The following is a 19873-nucleotide window of genomic DNA, read 5'->3' on the forward strand; positions in this document are numbered from 1 at the left end:
TCACACGCCAGGATTCATACCAAATTTATTGAAATATGTCTGTCTCCAAAATAACAAAAGAGAGTATTTACATTTTTTTTTTTTATCTTTAAGCTAGTGAGCTAAAAGCAGGGATTGCGGTTCAAGGTTAATGCCACTGACTCAAAGCAATAAATACATTAGACAATGTGTTTTATTTTGGACAAGTTAGTCATTCACATGGTCTCCCCATTGGTTATCACAATCTTTGATTCGCTTGAAAGGTATTTTAAACCAAACTAGAGTATTAAGTTGAATTGCTGAACTATGTTGCTAGGCAACGGTACTTAAACAGGTGCACAGCTCTGCGTCCGAGCACGACAGAAACCCGTTTGGCCTTAAAAACTTCCCATACCTAGTTAGAGACAAACTTTACAAAGGCTCTATCTAAATTCATTATGACTGACATTAACACGTCTAGCGAAGTGAAATGTACTGACAGAATCCGAAATATACCGAAAGTAAGTCTATTTTAAGATAGCTTATCCTGTGCTATCGTACTGCTATTGTATTGTTTTAGTAAAATAGACCTTTATTTCTCTAATATTAACCATAGTGAACTTTTTTTTTTTCTTTAATGCAGGCCGGGAAATTAATACCTCCAGGAGACAGTGTCAAAATCTGCTTACGAGAAGTGGAAAGAGTGAGTTCATTTTTATGTGTTTAGACATGGCATTCAGAGCATCCGGAAGTGGGGATAATTGTTGGAAAGTATAACTTCCAAGTGAAACCCCCCCCCCCGAAAAATCACTTGAAGCTCTTTGGACGTCTCTATCTATTATCTCAGTTTAAAACAGTTGTTTTACATCTGTTGGGATTATTAATCAGATTTATTTATTTTTTTAGACAAAATGTGTGAAATTGTGGGTTAACTCTTTCCCTGTAAATTTCAGCCCACGACTCCACCGGTGGTGAGGAAATTCCGCAATAGCAACCAGCCCGGACCAGGAACTATCCGAGTCCACACAGGGAAGGCAAATGACCCAGATGTTGGCAGCACTCTTGTTCATGGTGTCATCACCAAAGCACCCCTCACTGTGAGTATGAGCTTCCTGTGATTGTTAAAGGGACAACAGGGAAGGTTTTTAACTAAACTGAAATTTGATAGGTTGATATTTTGTTTAGATCATGACCAATGACTCATGTATTGCTCTGCTTGGTAGTGGATTTAAGGCTCATATAACTTAAATGGAATTGACACAATAAATGAAATGGCATTTATACAGTGCAGAAAATTAAATATAATATAGTATATAAAATTTTCTGGACACACTGTATATTTTTTATTCCATATATATGGAATTTATTTATTTTGTTTTGTTTATACTGCTGTACATCTTTGATGTATGGTAGTACTACAATTTCCTTCACTATTTTACAAAGTATGACTGTGCAATCACAATAAAAAGTTACACTTGAACTAGCACTTAAACTAGCACTTGCTACAAATAATATCCTGTATGTAACTGTGTACAACTGTACTGTTGTTTAAGTTGGACTTTGACTTTGACTTTAGTGACTTAAGTATGGAAGGAAGGAAGTCTCACCACCTTACAGTTGATAAAGTAGTAATAGATTTCATTTCAAGATTTGGAGGATGCTCATATGTGAATTTTTACCTTTTGTACATCAATTTATGATAAAAAAAAAATGTCAAAAACATTGGCAAAAGTTCAAACTATCCTGGATTAAAATACAGTGAGGCTCTCACTTATTCTGTTTTTGTTATCCCTGTTAAGTTTGTGTTCAAATGTGTATGATTTACTTTTGTTTGTACTCTTCATGATTTATGACAAGCTTTAGAGTGCAGATATCAGATATAAGGCTACTTTTGTGCACATTCAAAACACACACATACAGTATACAGGACTGCGCTGTGCACATTGAAGAGAATGGCAACCTCAACATTGAAGTTTACCGGAAGCCCACGCACACGGACCAGTACCTCCTCTTTGATTCCCATCACCCTCTGGAACACAAACTTGGGGTAATTAGGACCCTACACCACCGGGCAGAACATGTTCCCTCTAAGCCTGAAGGGAAAAAGAAGGAACACACACATGTAAAGGAAGCACTTAAAACATGCGGTTATCTTAATTGGGCGTTCTCTTTCGAGGATGCCAACGTTCACATTTTGGACAGAGAGGACAGATGGTTTGAAAGAGGAGTGAAAGAAGCCATTTACGTCCCCTGTGAGCGACCATCTTTGAACAGAGGCGGTGGTTTACGACACCAACTCTCTGCCATCTATAATCCAGTTTTGAGATCCCTTCCCAGACGCCTTAACGCCCACTCACATCCTGGGCCATCTGACCTCAGGAAATCACATGATAGGGTGGGGCCAGGTTTCACAATGAGCTCACCCGAAACCCTGGCTGATTGTGACCCACACCCGCTTTCACACCTTGGCTCATGTGATTAGGTAGAGGATCATCAGGGGTCCTTTGTCCCTCTTTGGGGGGAAACTCCCACTGGGTTTAAATCTGGGACTCTCCACCATTTGACCCTTAGAACTGAAGAAGCTTCTCGGATGAGAGGTGAAACGTCTTCAAGCAACTTAAAGAAGTCCAGACCCTTTTCTTTCCAAGCTCCTTTGACTACAATGACCTGGATGACTGAGAACCTTCACAGACACACATACAGTATCTGTGTTTTGGGATGCTCTTTTGGACTTGAGCACATATCAACTGAGATTGATAATGATCAACAAATTATAAGGGATGGAAAATATTAATGTAGGATTACTTAGGAAATGATCAACAACACTTGAAAAAGCACTGGCTCACTACTTACTGGCTTTGTCGTAGAATGAAAAAGCCTAATATTGGACCTTCTCTTCCATTTTCCTTCTTTTCTGACCTGCCTGTGTGCACATGGCATTAGAGGCAAAGCGGTGCAAGAGGATGTATTTGTACGTTTGTATGTTGGAAGTAAAAACGATCTACCCCTGTCAGACGCATTTATTGTACTGCTGTATTATAGTGGTTTCCCTAAGTAAGTCATTTGCTTTTTTCATGATTTTATGTTACCCCTCAAATTGAATTTTCCTAAGAAGCAGACATTGATGATGGTTTTTCTATTTGCTTTCTGGAGTTTTCTCTGTATTCACATCTGTTTTGTGATGTCACCGTGTTTGGAAGCTGGTGCACAATGTTGCTTTGAGTAGAAAATTTAAAGTATACAATGACACATTTAGAATACTGACTGACAATAATCGTTTTACATCATTCCTACAGAGTGAAAGCTTGCTAAATCCATCCCCAAAGACCTTGTTCCAGCAGAAGTTACAAGAACTAAGTGAATCTGTATATGCCTCAAATAAGAAGGCTCCTCTAGGCAGATCATGTGTCCAACGTTCTGAACTCCCCCCATTGTGTAATGAGAAAACTACATTTGGCATAAAAACAGTAAAAGGTATGTATAACATTAAATAAGTCAAAAGCTAATAAAACAACAAGAAAGTTGGTTTAACCTCCTAAGACCGAAACTCATGGCATGCATTTTTAATTTCTCTTTGCTATTTGAGCTATTTGGGACCTGATGAATGTAAAAACAAAGGATTACGTGATTTTCTTTTATTTTTTTACCTGAGTTTTGTTTCTAAGAAAAATGTGATCCACATATGAGGACATTCACTTTAAATTTTGATAGAACAGTGGCAGTATAATGTCCTTGTAAGTGGATATCGGGCTCTTGTAGGGCAAAATTTAGTATTTTGGTCTAGACAACCCAAAATGTGATGTCCACATATGTGGACACCAGGTCCCAGGAGGCTAAGTTTGTAATGGTTGTGTGCTGTCATTGAAACATTTTAAAACTTTTACATTTTTTGTTTTACATTCTAAGTTTTCTTATATTTATATATTTTTCTTATATTTCTTTATATATTTTCTGACTATCTCCCGTTCCTTTCATCAAGGTTTGGGTGTGCGTGAGATTATTAACCCTGCAAAAACAGCACAGGAGGTAGAGAGGGAAGCTGAGGTGGCACATGATGCTTACATCCGTAGCCGTAATGCCTATTTTGTTGGTAAGAATGAAGAAAATCATACTATTGATGCTGTCTTTACTCTTTCCACTAACGGTCTATTTCTGGAATTCATTTCATCATTTTCACCACAGTGTGATGATCTTACTTTATTCCAGGTGAACAAATTAATAGAAATTATGACAGGACTCGTTACAGTAAAGACAGCAGGTTTGGGATCCTCACACCTCATTTCAACGATGGCCGTAATCTTGGCAAAACTCTTCATTGGCTGGGTGAATCACAGAAGTAAGCACCGAAATAAAGTGGCCATGCAGCAAATTCTTTTGTTTTTCCTTAACACTGCATATCTGCTCCTTGTCCTTCTAATTTAAAAAGTGAAAGCCAACTCGAATTGTTCATATTTTTTTCTTAGGTTTTACAATCCAGCTGCTTGGAAGAGATCTGGGAACAGAGAGAAGATAGCACAACAAATGGGCAAAACCATCGTCAAGTACTTTTTTTTTTTTTTTTTTTTTTTTTTTTTTTTAAACTGTCTGTAATGAAACATATGAGACCTGTAATTATCTCACTAAGATTTTATTAAATTTTCCCATTTCTTTTCATGTTCTTCAGGAGAGAAAAAACGTTGCCTGTTCTGCCTGATCACACGTTTGGAATGGTCTTACCACCGGATGATTTTGGTAAATTTTGTATAAAAATGTTCTCCCGCCTTACATACGGGAATATTTGGTGTGTCCTTAGAAAAAGCTTTTTCAGTTGAAGACAACAAATACTTCCTTTGCAGGCATTGGAGAGCTGATCTACTCCACAGGTCCACGGCAGTACACGAGAGGCCCAGACAGACAGCGCAGCCTGGTGAATGCAGTGAGGCATCACCTCAAGAAGGTCAACTTTGAAAACTTCCCCTCCTTGCTAAAGGCATTCAGACATTATGACAAGGTATGAATAGACTCACAACAGGTTGCCAACTTGTGTTTGATAAGTCAAAGTGCTGGTAGTAAGGAAGTCAAGCTGTTGGTTTTAAGATAAAGCCAGTGATGTGTGACTCTGTGGTAAGATGATTTTCAAAGTAATAGAGCTTTAATTCTCATTTTGCAGACTTGTGTCACACTTCTAAACACATACCAAAGTCTGTATGGGTTCAAAGGGTTGTTATTTATGAAACTAGAAACCAGTACCAAATATTTTGCCCATTGCCTACAGATTCTACATGTTCAAAATGTGTTTATAGGGATTATGAATCTGTTTTTTATGTTAATTACCAGAAAGGAAAGGGGATGATTGACAAAGAGGACCTGCGTGCAGTGTGTCATCAGTTCCAGCTGAACGTCAGTGAGTCGGTCCTGGATGACCTGATGGACTACTGTGACACAGACAAGGACGGGTTTATCAACTTTCTGGAGTTTGCCAACTTTCTCAACTGGAAAGACAAAATGCCCATCAACATTCGAGAGCAGTGCATTATTGCAAATGGTAAGAAGAAGGCAATTTAATCTATCGGTTGATTTTATGCTTCATCACAGAACTAAAACTGCACTGATACCACCGACAATATGGAATGCCAAAAGACGACAGATTTAAGTATTTTTTACATTTTGGTCTGATTAATTTATCTGCAGAGCGTCAAACCAGCTCAGCTCCAGGTGACATAGAAAGAGTGACAGCACAGCTTTATGCCTGTCGGTTGGTTGATCTTGAGGACTTGCAGCCTGTTGAGCCAGGCAGCTCACTGAAAACTCTTAGAAGCCTTAGGCAGACAAGGGCAGCCCCAGACCACTTCAGAACTACCTCCTCCCTCATCGGGGCTGCAGGCGCTGGTCGTTTCCCATCAGGTAAGTCAGGAGACTTTAAGCTGACAAATATGTTTTGCACTATTAAAGCTGCTTCTCGCTTTGGACAAGATTAAGGAAGGAATATACCAGGAATCCACTGTCATTCACTTCTTCTTAAACACAGATCTTCCTCATGACACAGTTCAAATCACTGTCGTACCAACTCATCAAAACCAGCCATTTTTAATAAAATCAAATACATGAGATATTTTAGATTGTGCATATTTGAAAACATCCTTTTGTATTTTAGAAATGTTTTACGTAGTTTGCTTACTTTTTACTCCCTTCCCTGTACATCATCTGGTCTCTCTTTAAATAGATGGACGTACATACGGGATCCCATCTGTGCGCTCAGATCTTCCAGCTCCTCGCATTAAAAGAGTCAGTGACAAAAACAATTATGGCGATACATCCACAGCTGGAGATCTTCTACATCCATCAGTTCATGCCCTGCAAGGTGTTTATGAGGAACATTTCTTCTGTCCTCGCAGCAAGGAGGAGGTACAGCCTATAGATGAGACTGGGGTGGCACTGTCTATCTTTCAAATCTCACCATCTTTTATTATTTGTATGAAAAAGAACATTATTGTTATTATTATTTGCCAACAGAAACAATTTTACATTTTTTTTCTGACACAGAGGAAAAAAGTTATTACAGCATTGTGCTTTTGAAGTTAGGATAAGTGAGATAAGCGTTTAAAAAGTTATTACACTATAGGTCAGTTGATGCACAACAATGGGGTCTGTTCCATAAAATAAACACCACTGATGTGGGTAATCTCATTTACTGCATCAAAGTCTGGCCCATATAATGTATCTGCCTAAGAAAGGCTTATGTCTGAGTTTTTCTTTTTTCTTTGTTTTTTAAAGATCAATTCAGAATCTTTGCTGGCAGTAAGTCAAACTCATTTCTCATGGATGCTGAACTCTGACCTCTGCCAGGGCTGCCTTTTGTCACTGATTCTGTTCAGTTTTTATGGACAGTTTTTGCTGGAGAGATTTCATGTCTTGGCTGGCTTAGGAATGACTTGGTGTCCCCCCACAATGGTGGAAGAATTACATGCATAAATACGTCTAAATGTGAAATTACTGAAGGCAGGGCTCTAGAGTGCGACCAGCAACCAAATTTTTCAATTTCGTGTGTACATTTGAAAGTACAGGTGGATAGAGAGAGGTGAGTAGCTGGAATAAAGCGATATCAATTCATTAAATCTTGAATCGAGTTTTAAATATAAATGTATTTTGCGGCAGAATCTCAGGTTAAAGCTCACAAAACTATTTGAACAACCACCAAACAGTAAATGAGAGCAGGTAAACGGATTCCACACAAAGATGTAAACACAGAGCTTGGACCCGACGCATCAGAATCAGCTTTCTCTTTCTCGGCTTTCTCACCTGACAGCATGGACATGCCGTCGGGGCTGAAAGCCGACAGCTCGCTGATTCTGAAGCATCGGTCTGCTTTGTGTTTACGTCTTTTTTGTGCTAGATTCTGAGCTGCAGGTTTTGTCTCTCTCCAACCAAATTTACTGAACCAGCAGCAAAACAAGACCCAAACTATGCTTCACATTTAATAAATGTCGTCATGAATTCCCTCTTACCTTTGCTGTTTTGCTTTCACCACGATAAAAATCACGCTGTTGTTTTTAGTTTGTTTGTTTGTTGTTGTTTTTTTGGGGTTTTTTTTACTTAGGCTTTCTCATCAGAGGTCATTTAATTTCTGCTGTTCAATACTGAAGAAATTTAAACTTTTTAAAATTATGCAAAATATGCATAATTACTACTGCAGTATATTTTCAAGGTTATCTGCTAGAATCAGAATCAGAATCAGAATGGGGTTTATTGCCAAATGTTGAGCAGGTTTACAACATTAGGAAATTGCTGCGGTGCTTCAGTGCAAACACAGTGTCATAAATAGCACTTAAATAGACATGGAAAAAAATAAAAGTAGGGATAAGAATTAAAAGTGCTACGTGGGAAGATATGTGCATGAGATATACATGAGATATATACATGAGAATAAGAATTAAGAGTGCTACGTTGAAAGATATAGCCAGATATAGCCAGATATAGCCAGGCCAGGAAAATCTCCTTCATGTTTTTCTGTGTTTTACTTTGATACAAAGGCATCTGCTGCTGTGATGCTACACCTCTGATAAAGCCTCACATGTATCAGTACTGATAAATGATCAGAATTATAATATTTCTGACTGTCTGGGTAAAAATTAATCGAATCGAATCGGGACCTTGTAATTCGGAATCGAATGGATTATAGAAATCAGTGACGATGCCCAGCCTTAGTGAGTAGCCTAGGCCTGACAGAAGTGGATGTAGGTGTGGGTAATAAAAAAAGATGAAAAGAACTATTGATAACTTTTTTGTTAAGTTAAGGCCTGATCCGCCTGAAATTCATAGCCAGTGCTCTGACACGGAGCCATCAATCTCTGAACGCTGAAAAAGCACAGTGTATCCAGAAAACACATTATATGCTGCGATAAATGCACTGTCCAAGTGTCCCCTCTCCCCACTGCCTTTCAGTGACAGGCAGCAGCAAACAGGTCGTCAAAGGAGGCCAATGTGATGATTAAGTTTAACATTGTCTACAATATTGCCAAAGCATTTTAAGCACAAGCACTTTTTCAGTAACTTATCTTCCTTGTAGAACTGTGCTCCAAATAAAGAACTTTGTGTTGACAAGATTGTTAGTTAATCATTTGCAAATCAATATTGTCTGTATGGACAGAAAATTTCCCCCCCAAAAAGTGCGAAGTATAAAACTGCGGTGTTAAGCGGTGCAGTTGAAAAATTTGGGTGCTCTTAAATTTTGTGCTGGTGCGCCTAAGAAAAGTCGCACCAGCACAACCGTGGCAACAAGTTAGTCTAGAGCCCTGGAAGATGTAGAAATACAGTATAAAATGCAAATGAAATGGTGAAAGTAATCAGGAGTCCTTCCAGAGAGCTGAAAAATAAAGTCAGAACAGAAGTACCAGAAAGTGCAGTTCCTCTAAGACCACTTAAGGCTGGCTTCAGAAGTGTGTCAGCTCCTCTAGAATCTCATGTTTAAAGTAGAGCAGATATAAACCATTTTGGTGTCCACAGCTAATTTCCCGCTTTATTAGAACATTTTTAAAAATAACTAGTTTAAACTGTAAACGCCAAATGTAGGAATAATTAAGCGCATGGCTGCTCTGAGTGTCACGTAGGTGCCAAGACACTCTTCTAACCTCAATTAATTCAAGTTACTGAACAAGACTGTCCAAGAGGTCTCCACTCATGAGTTTTCAGTTAAATTGAAGCAAGAATTTTTTATGTTAGCACTAATTAACAATCTGTGGATGCAGCTTACTAAGTCAGGTTGGTAGCCTTAGCTAATAGCGTAGCCCCCCCTCACTCTTGTCCATTTACGAGCCATAACCAAAGATTCAACAAACAAAATACCAACCCCAATCCGTCAAAGTTACCGTCTATAGTCCAGTCCAGTCTTTTATACATATTATGGTCTTTCTGTTATCAGCCTGCCAGATTTAAAAATATTTTACCATAGAGAGTTGGGGGCTGCCAGACTCCATTTATGAAAGAATAACAGAGCGATGACAGTGATGAGTAAGAAATGGCAGACAACAGTGTGCCTGAGCAGCTTCACTGCTTGACTTCATTGCTTGAATCTTTCTTACTGTTACTGACATATTTCTTACAGATTGCAACAATCTTCAGGAATGCTGGTGTGAATATTTCGGAGGAGACGTTTGAGGAAGCCTGGGAACTCGCGTCAATGAAGCAACCGACCAGGGAGGTTTGTGTGGAGAATTTCCGCAACGTTCTCAGGGAAATAAAAGCAATGTAATACCGAAGGGTTTTTTTTTTTTTTTAACACTAACAATTTTCCTCATCCATAGAAGTTTGTCCTTCTCACAAAAATTTGTTTTAGTTTGTTAGGAAAGCTTTTTTTAAACCACCATTCTCATAATTCTCACAGCTTATTGTCAGCTAAAGTCTTTTTTAAGAGCAGGAAAGAACGCTGTTTGCATTTCCTCTGTCTTTGCAACAGGGGAACTTGCAGTGCATAGGCTGTTTAAATGATTTCAGAGTCAGCTATGAAAGATCTGCATTGATATGAAAATATTCCAAAGAGACTGAGTTAAATTTGAATCCTTTCTGTGCTGCTACAGTCTTCAACAAAACAAAAACTACTGCTGAGGAAAATTGCATCTTCTACACAATCGCGTGTTATATATTTTATGGATAAAGATCTACTTACCTGAATTAAAATTAAAATGTAAAAATATATAAAAAGGACGCAAGAAATGAAACTGTTTTTAAAAATCTTGACCTATTTTTTGGATTAAGGCTTTGTAGGTTGCTGCCTTTTATGTTATTTAATGAATTTGCTGGAAGCCACTTAACAGTTTCTGGCAGAACACCCATTCAAAAAGGAGGTTATGTGAAGAGACATACTGCACTTGCTGTGGTATTTTATTTTTTTCACTATATGGAATTATTTCTTGCGTCATTGAATTGGTCGTATGCAATGTTACGCTGAAGACCTGAGATGTTCTTTGAAGCTCTATTTTCATCACTGGGAACAGCAACAAACAACTTATCTCCTTTATGCATCAGAGCAGATTTTACAGCTATTAAGCACATTTTTTACTTTAGGCACTCTTGAGATTTCCTCAGAGAGCACACACAGGTGTACTTTTTCATACCAAACATCACAGATTTTTGGGTCCCATTCAAAACTTGTTTTGATCTATAGTTTGTTTATCTTGCCTGAATATCGTGTCTGTATCAGTATAACAAAAGTGCACACACACAAATGAATATCAGAGAAATTGTGATGCTGAGTGGCATAAACAGTTTTAATCAAAAATACTTCATTGTTCAATTAATTTGTTTTGATTTTTGTTTTAAAAACACTGATCATGTTTTGGGCTTCGTATGAAGTTGATGTCACCCATCATTAATAGGAACAGCACATTTGCCACGTCAGCATTTCAGTATTATGTCAAAAGTTTGTAGTGATGTTTCTATCCACTGATCAGAGTGTTCAGGTGCTTCAGTATTTCAGTCCCTGGACCCTTCATGTGCTGACGTGACTACTACATTGCAACTTGCTCCTAGTAGTTGCCAACCCTCTCAAATGGCAGCAGTATATGAATAAGTGAATGAAAATCAAGTTTAGTGTTTTTAGGCGTGCTTTGTTTGAGCAAACATTTTCTGTTTATTGGAAACAACATGCCATCCTTTGTTGGCATATAATAAGCTGCTGTGAAGCAGTGTTCAGTTATGATTAAAATTCAGCTGTCAGTAAATACTAAGTATGTTCTCTGAATCTTATCTCTTTTTTTCTGTCTAGAAGTAGTATTAACTTTGATTTCCACACATATTTATCCCGTAATTCTATTAATCAACCTTATAATGAGACTCTGACAGAGACAGCACAATGAATCTGAAGCGTCCTGGAGCTGGGACACATGCAAACATACAAATACACATTAAAGAAAGCATGAGGAATTGTTTGCAATCTGCTTCGCTAACCAGATTAATGAACTAGTTGGCGTCTAGCCTGGACTGATTCACACGTCAGAACATACAAAAAAACAATAAAATAACTAATAAAAACATTAGCTTTTGTATATTCACCACTTGTTTATGTTTTCTTGTTAATTTCCATTAAAGTGAGTGATGCACAGGCATGTTAAATTGTTTAATGTACTCTCACCATATCCATGAGCATATTGACACGTACTAAGCTAACCACACTCATTTAATCCCATTATGACTCGGTGAGATGCTTGACTGGAACTATAAAAAAAAATAAAAAATCCCCCCCCCCACGCAAACTTCCGCAGACCCCGCGTATTACCATGCAGGAAAATTAGACTAATCCTCAGCGTGTTTCATTATGCATGAATTAGCGGACGCTAATGACAGAATCCTCTCTGTTTGTCAGATATGTTGTCAACATTAATAATACTGCAGCAAGCTTTAACAGAATTGGATGACACGCAACATTCACGAGCCTGTCAAATGTGATGTCTTCGACAAGTGACACATTGCTGGCAGTGACTGTGGGCACAAACACAAGCTAAGGTGGAGAATTTTATGGCAGAATTAGTCATTCTTGCTTGGAGCAAAACGATACTATTATAACTATTTTCATTTTGTACAAGATTTGTGTTATGCTCTCTTTGGCCCATCAAGAACTGGCTTCAACTTTGTCGCTGGCAGCCATCTACTAGAACATATGTCCCTTTCTGCTTGCTACAGAAAGTGGATTTTCTTCCCTGATGCTTTTTTTTTTATCACTAACAGAATTCCGGTATTAGTTGAATACCAGAATACAGATCTAATATTAACAAAGTTTTCTCTTGGCCTTTATAATAGTCACTTGTGGGAAAAACTATTCTGCAGTGCTCCACAAAGTACCAAAGTACTCCACAAATTTGGCACTGCATGTCTGCACAAGTATTCAAAACCTACTTTAGCAACAATTTAACCACTAACAGGTGGGATTTCAATGTGTTGTTCTAGTTGCTGATGAAGCTGCAAGCAGAAATGAATAAAGAAAAAGAAATGCTAAACTGAACTGCAGTGTGAAACCTGAGCTATTAGCTCACATGGATTACTTTTACATACACTGACTTTATTATTTTAAACTTTGGCCACTCTAGCAGTATATATAAGGCAGGAAGTAAGGAGCATAAGCCCTTAGGTTTTCTTTAAGGCTTTTTAATGTGGGGATAAGAAACTGCAGAGGCAACCATTGGTGTAGAGCAGGGGTGTCAAACTCCAGTGCTTGAGGGCCGATGTCATGTCAAACTTGTAAATGTGTCCCTGCTGCAAAACACCTGAAAAAAGGTAGCAGGTCTTTAGCAAGACTCTGTAGAACTTGAATGCATGCTGAGGTGGCAGCTCCTAATGTAAGTGTAAAAATGTACTTTTATTGCACCATGCTCATTCACTCATGAGCTGCTGCAACATGAATCAAATGACTGAATTGCCACCTCAGCATGCAGTCAAGTTCTGTAGTCTTGCTAATGACCTACTAATTTTATTCAGGTGTGTTGCAGCAGGGAGACATTTACAAGTTTCATGACATCAGCCCTGGAGGACTGGAGTTTGACACCTCTGGTGTAGAACAAATGGAATCTGTTGGGTCCTGATTTTCATCAGGGAAAGGACAGAAATTGGTGATGCAGTTTATAGATAGAACATACTGGTACTCAGACACCAATCAGATCATTATTACTTCTTAGTTTCTAGAAAAAATACCTGTGTATCTCCATCATAATTTGTAGTTTCTTTTTCAGATTTAATAAAAATAACTTTTGGAACGTGACAAAAGATATCATGGTTACAGCTGTAATACAATGACAAATGACCAAACTCAATTTAATAAAGCATGTACTTGACAGGTCCCAAAAAAATAAGCATGTACATGAAGTTGGTCAATGATCCAGAAAATAACTTCAATCTGTTCATATACTGTTTTTGTCTTTGGAGTGTCTATTAAAGGGATAACATTTTCAATAAGAAAACACAAACGAGATAGTCAACAGACCATAAGAACAGTAATGGTGAAGCATATACAGAATCTCATTTAAAAATGCCTGACGGGGGTTGACAGGTGAATCAGAGAGACTGTACAGTACCACTACTTCTAGTCTGACATGTAAGGCTTTAGGGGCATCAAAGAAAAACCATCAAGTAGTACTCAGTGTCTGCACAGCTCCAGCACTCTGGGTCCCATTTAATGTGATCCAAATGGAAAATGATCAGTACAGTTTCTCACTTTGAAGGTTGCCTTCCATGCGAAAGCAAAAAATGACAAATCTGAGCAAAGCTGAGTCCGATTATTCAGCTAGTTTCCAGTGCCAGTGCCAAACAGTGGTAACAGTCCAGTCAGAAGAGGCTCCCCTCGTTAGCTCTCGGTGGAATCTGCGACGACACGAAGCAAAGATGGTTAAAAACTTCCCACACTGTTAATCATGCACATCCTAGATTAGTAGTACAAGTTTATTGAAAGTGCTGAAAGAAAAGATGGACCGACTAACCCTGACATTCAAACTAAGTTTTGGTTCTTGTCTCACCTTGAAAATAATTGTATATAATTCTGAAAATGGCGCCTGTTTCATGCCAAACTGTCGGTTTCATGTGAGCCTTCAGGATAACATTTGAAGTGTAACAGGATTTCTCAGAGAGGATTTTAAGACCTGGAACAATAGGACAGAGAATCTGGCTAACTAGATAGGTGGGTATTAGGTAGAATAGCCACACACTGTGGTCCAACAACTGGATTACTGGCTGAGAACAGAAAGAGGCTTTGACTGTTAGCACTGTGTGGGTGTGGAATGATTTGTCTTTTTGTTTAACCAGCAAACTTTATTGAAGAATTTAACATACTCAGAGCTGGATTCCAAACTACAGGAAGTTAGCAGACCTTTGCAGTGAAGGAATTGCACTTATGCCAACGTTTCTTAACACTTTAAGGCAAAAAAAAGAAGCCACAATTCTTTGTTGATATTTGGTGAAATAATAGAAAATAAAGTTACAAGTTACTGCTTATCTTTTACAGTCAGTCAGTGATCAAGCACAGAATAACAAAGGTTTATGATGTGGCATCAGATTTCTGCACAGCCAGGTTGCTTTCAAAGAAAAAAAAAAGATTGATTTGCTTCATTTCAGGTATGTGACGGTAGTGGGTGTTGTTCTAAACACTGACCAACAGACACAACTGTGCCTGAATGCATCATATATCAACAGTGACAGAGGACTAAAAGTTGCTGCCTCTCAGTTTGTTTTTTCACACATCATCCCTGCACACATTGTGTGATAGCAGAACCAGTCACATGACCATTCAAGTACACTGAACATGCATCTGCCATCGTAAACAGGAAGCTGAAACTGTTTGATTTCTTGATGGGGAGGAAGAACCATGATGGTATAAATGAATTCCTTTGCCTAGATGCATGATTTTAAAGAATGGTTACATAAAGTGACTAGAAGCACGAGGAGATGATGACTGTGAAAAGAGCGTAATACACTGATAAGATTTTCAAACTCCAAGTAGCTTAGCAGCATTTCCAAAAGTCTCAGTTTTAAAGGTCCATAAGCACCGCAGTAGTGTGGCTGTTGGTCATAAACCAACCTGCAAATTCAGAGTCTAAAATGAATCAACACAGAAACTTAATAAACTTCAGGTCCTCACATGGCCACTGTGGCTGGCTCCAAAAGAACATGATATTTGACCCCAGGGATATTAGATTTCTGTCAGTGCGCCCCAGGGCGGCTGTGGCTACAATGTAGCTTGCCATCAACAGTGTGTGAATGGGTGTGTGAATGGGTGTGTGAATGGGTGGATGACTGGATGTGTAAAGCACTTTGGGGTCCTTAGGGACTAGTAAAGCGCTATACAAATACAGGCCATTTTTACCATTTCATATATCTCTGGATGCTGGTAAAGCTCAAATTTAACTGTGTGGGTGATTTGGGGCAGGTTTGATTTTAGTGTAGTGGTTAACACATTCACCTAATGAATGAAAGATCACACACAAATTCCTGGGAGGAAGCACACCTGGACATCCAGCCTAAAAAAATCAGCCAAATCAAACATTTAGATCCATTTGTTATGGCGATCATAAGGGAGCTACAAAAGAAGCTTCTATCTGTCAAATATTATTAACAACTATATTACATAAATATTCCTGCTAACCCAGCTAGTAAGCAAAATTCCACCTTCTCAATGAAATATGGTCACTTCTGGTTTAACCCCCCCCAAATGGTAACAAAAAGGCTTCAAAATATGTCAACCAACCCATGGGTGACATCCCAGTGAATATGTTCATCTGTTATATAGTCTTATTCCACAATTCTAAAAAGTTTTTAAAAACAAAAATGAAAAAGAGTTTTTAAAGCAAATTGAAAGCAGAAATAATTGTTTTACCCTTTTTTTCCTACCAGTACTATTTTTGTTTCTTACTTTCAAGTGACTGAAGTAGCAGTAGAAATATACATGTCACTTTTGCCACTTTCCTTAAGAGGGGCATTAAATACAACACAGACCCTCATCCATGGGATCCTTCTGAACATTTCACTGTTATTCTTTCTGCATTTACTTTAAAAACCTTCAACTCACCACCAGCAGCTCTGCTCCCCTCCCAACAAAAACAGACCTGCTGTATGCTGGAAGGCCTGCAGGTAGCTTTGAGCTTTTGCCAACATAAGATTATCTCTAAGCAAATATTTGTACACTTTAATTTTGCATCAGCATAGCCTATATGGAGAAGTAAAACAAACAAAGATTTGGGCAAATTTCAGCAAATTAATGATCAAAAGTTTTCTTTAAGCAAAGAAAGAGCAGACATAGCTTCAGCTCTGCTAACATGCCAGAGCTGAATGAGGAAATATTTGTTTCAAAGCCATGCTTCTGGATGATTGGCTTGTTTGTGATGTTGACAGATGACGAGATGAGTGCTTACTCATAAACAGCAGTTACAATTTTCTTCTGTGGGCCGCCGTCTTCACTGGATCCCACTTTGAAGATTTTTGTACCCTCAGGGTCATCGGGTCCTTCATGTGATGACAGGATCCAAAATCTCATGACGATATAGCAAAACTTCCTACCTGCAAGAAAAAAAGACAGAAATCAGAGTCCGTCCTGCTGTTCATATCACTTCCTCATCCCATGTTCTGATTTCACAAACTGACCATACTGATCAAAGACGACAGAGATGTCCTCTGGAAGCACAAATACAATATCATCCGTTTGGACACCGAGCTGCTTCCTCTGAGCATCAGTGAGAGACCCACACCTCTTCTCAACATATTCCAACATCTGGAAGGAAAAACAAGACGATCATTACTAAAAAAAAGACTGAAAGTGGGAAAAAAAAGTCTTAATTTGACATAAATACTAAATGTTAGATTTTTTTAACACTAACAGTTTGATACAGTCCTGTACTGTCTGTGTGAGACCGTCTCAACAAAGTCAGCTTTTTTTAAATACACCTTTGTTATGTCTTTGATGTGTTACCTCATTGGACACTATCCCCTTTAGCTCATGATATCTGCCGTTGGACATCTTGTTGGAGACATGAACCAAGGCCTGGAATGGATGAGGAACAAAAAGGTGGCTTATTCTCTTTAACCACAGTATTTAATAAAAAGCCGCGATTCCTGATGGTACAAGTGTGTGTTTGCATCTTTAAAACGGGTTTACAACCTGCCATGTTGCCTCAGGCTGGGTAATAACCAGAAAAATAAATAAATACACAATCTTAAAAGTCTCTAGTTGAAACTGTAACTGCTCTGCTGCTTTCAGTCGTGTTATGTGTTCTTCATTAGCACAATGAACCTGCCCAGTTTTCACCTTGGCAGGTTCATTCAGTAGGGGTGGTTGTAGCTCAGATAGAAGAGCAGGTCATCCACTAATCAGAAGGTTGGTGGTTCAATCCCTGGCTGTGTGTGCATTCACTGAAGGTGGAAAGCATTTGTTTATGGGGGGAATGCTTTTTTTGGGGGGGGGGACAAGCACATGTGGGACAACACTGCTATTAAAAAAGTAAAGCTGAAGATAAACAGGCGGATGAAGGTCACGTGATGTGATGCAAACTTTAGCACAGAGCAAAATGTTATTTAGCGAGGTATAGTTTAATGTGGTGTTGTCCCACCTACGTTATCCAATCCATGACCTCTTGATGTATCAGATGTAAACGTGTATTTACTACTAAAGGTAACTCTTTCAAACAATGGTCCATATGAAGCATGAAAAATTTGCTTTTTATTATTGACAGTACTGATGAAAAAGTAAAACGGCCTGTCGGTATTTACCTGCTTCACACCTCTTTCAAACTCCTCAGAGTTGACGTCTAACTCAAAGTACAGATCAAGTGCAAACATGATGACCTTACACCTGATCCATGTGATCGGGTCTGGAATGCCGACCACGGAGATAGCGGGCCGGCGGCCGGAGCTCTCCTTGGGCCCGTCAGCTCCATGCTGCGAGCAGAACAGTCTGTGTTTCACACCGGCGAACACGAGCCTCCGGCCCGGCGCCACGGTGTAAAGACGCACGGAACGCACAACCGGACCGTCCCACTGCCGGTGCGCAGCCGGCTGCTTGCAGCTGTTCTTGCGGGCACAGACCCCCGCTGTACAGGCCACGAGGCCGCCGAACTCCCGGCATGCGGCGAGGCTGCTGATCCGCTGCATCAGAGCGGGAAGGACACAGCGTTAAGGCTCCGTGTCCACCACAGACCGGGGCGACAGCCTCCATCCACACTGCAGCCTCTTCTAACCTTATGCAACTCACCCCATATTGTACCCATAATGCCTATGGTGAAAACGACGTACACATAACAGTGCTGCTTTCAAGAACTGTTGGAAATTTTAACAATCGGAGCAGTTAGGCCCAATGACTGTGTGTGTTTGGCCTTGCCTGTGCTGGGGTTCGTCTTCGCTTTCACAGAACTCTAGCACTCGGTCTGCTGCTGTTTACTTTGAACAATCACTACAGTATTGTTACATTTTTATAAATATGTTTTTATTGCTTTGAAGTCTTAGACTCTTGAACTATGCTATCCTACAAGTTAGTATGCTAAACAGTACATATAATGATCATATTCAACTTCTGCAACATTTTCAATAACGATCTGCTACATTTTATTTCCTGTTTTTTTATATAATATTCATTACCGATTTGAGCACAGACAGATAATGCTCAGTATTTTCTGGCAAAATGTGTGACTACATATTTATACCGTATTTTACACAGTCGGTCCTTCAGATTGAATTCAGATTGTTTTTGAAAGACTAGACTGGATCTGCGTAAGAGTTCTATGCGTGAATGGCACTCATTGGGGGTATTTAAAGGCAGCAAAGTGGTTTTACTGATAGGATCCAGTAGAGGGAGATAAATACTCATTTATCGTGTGTGTGTGTGTGTGTGTGTGTGTGTGTGTGTGTGTGTGTGTGTGTGTGTGTGTGTGTGTGTGTCGAATAAGGGAACTAGAAAACAAACTTTACGTGTGTCTCTGCCCGCATGTAGTCTATTATAAAAACAATAAAAGAGAACATGTAAAAGAAAAAAGCAGCAGCAACACACACACACGCACGCACGCACATGCACACACACACACACACACACACACACACACACACACACACACACACACACACACACACACACACACTGAGTTGTTCACACGGGCCAGCAGTTTTAGCCAGGCTTTTGTTTTCTGAGCAGGTGCCCAAAATGATTGTGCGAAAATGTGAAATTTGATCAGCAGACCAAAACATCATTAAGTCCCCGCTGTTCTCGGTGATTGCAGGTCAGCTCCGCTGTATCGTCGCGCTCTCCCTCCTCTGTGCACACACGCGCTCGCACGCATTCAGCAGACACCTGCGCGCGGCCCCGCCCACCTGAAGTTCTCCCAACTAATTTTATTTATCAATAATTAGCCGCGCAGCACTTGGTTATTTGAAATTGCGCTCAGACACGGAAACCTTTCCGGGATTTATCATAGTAATTATATGTGTCAGTTGAGAATGCTTTTTACATCTGCCAGTGGAGTGGAGCAGAATATTAACGACTCCTCGCTGGGTGGGATTAATTGTTGGAGAATCTGCAGTTTAATACACAAGCGAGGAAGAGTTAGAGTCCGGGTTGCTGTTTATTGCACCATTGGTAAATTAAACATACACAGTCTGAACTGACACAGGGAAGGTCCCCAAGACAGGGCCACGCTGTGCACTAACAATGCAGGGCACGATCAGAGACATTATCAGAGCAAGTTGTGGAATTCAATGAATCCTGGACTTGAAATCTGTGGGAGAAGTAGCAAAGACTGGAGTGGAAGTATTATTCAGATGGGCAAATTTCGCCTTATTTGAGGGCAAATTCAGGGTTCATTAAGTTTGAAAGATTTTCATCAGATTTAGAACAGATTCTATACCTGCACTTGTACACAGCAAAATCTCCAGTGTTAAATTAACACTAGAGAGTGTCTATATGGGTCCACTCCTCTGGGTG

General features: G+C 39.4%; 2 protein-coding genes across 2 annotated transcripts; one reads left to right on the forward strand and one right to left on the reverse strand.

Moving 5' to 3' along the window:
* Nucleotides 1–69: 69 nt before the first annotated feature.
* On the forward strand, nt 70–10300 carry efhb (EF-hand domain family, member B). The gene is made up of 13 exons (XM_026184999.1): nt 70–479; nt 602–661; nt 912–1055; nt 3255–3432; nt 3938–4048; nt 4165–4294; nt 4422–4499; nt 4622–4689; nt 4794–4948; nt 5275–5482; nt 5629–5841; nt 6161–6342; nt 9539–10300. The coding sequence occupies exons 1-13, from the start codon at nt 417–419 to the stop codon at nt 9683–9685; spliced, it is 1737 nt and encodes a 578-aa protein (XP_026040784.1). The 5' UTR covers nt 70–416; the 3' UTR covers nt 9686–10300.
* A 2598-nt stretch (nt 10301–12898) lies between these two features.
* LOC113032775 (m-AAA protease-interacting protein 1, mitochondrial) lies at nt 12899–18185 on the reverse strand. Its single transcript, XM_026185872.1, has 5 exons — nt 17674–18185; nt 16877–16948; nt 16552–16678; nt 16323–16467; nt 12899–13782 (listed from the first exon to the last, which is right to left on the reverse strand). The coding sequence occupies exons 1-5, from the start codon at nt 18052–18054 to the stop codon at nt 13698–13700; spliced, it is 810 nt and encodes a 269-aa protein (XP_026041657.1). The 5' UTR covers nt 18055–18185; the 3' UTR covers nt 12899–13697.
* Nucleotides 18186–19873: the final 1688 nt, after the last annotated feature.

The sequence above is a fragment of the Astatotilapia calliptera genome, chromosome 11, assembly GCF_900246225.1.
Source record: "Astatotilapia calliptera chromosome 11, fAstCal1.2, whole genome shotgun sequence".
In the NCBI taxonomy this organism is placed as follows: Eukaryota; Metazoa; Chordata; class Actinopteri; order Cichliformes; family Cichlidae; genus Astatotilapia; species Astatotilapia calliptera.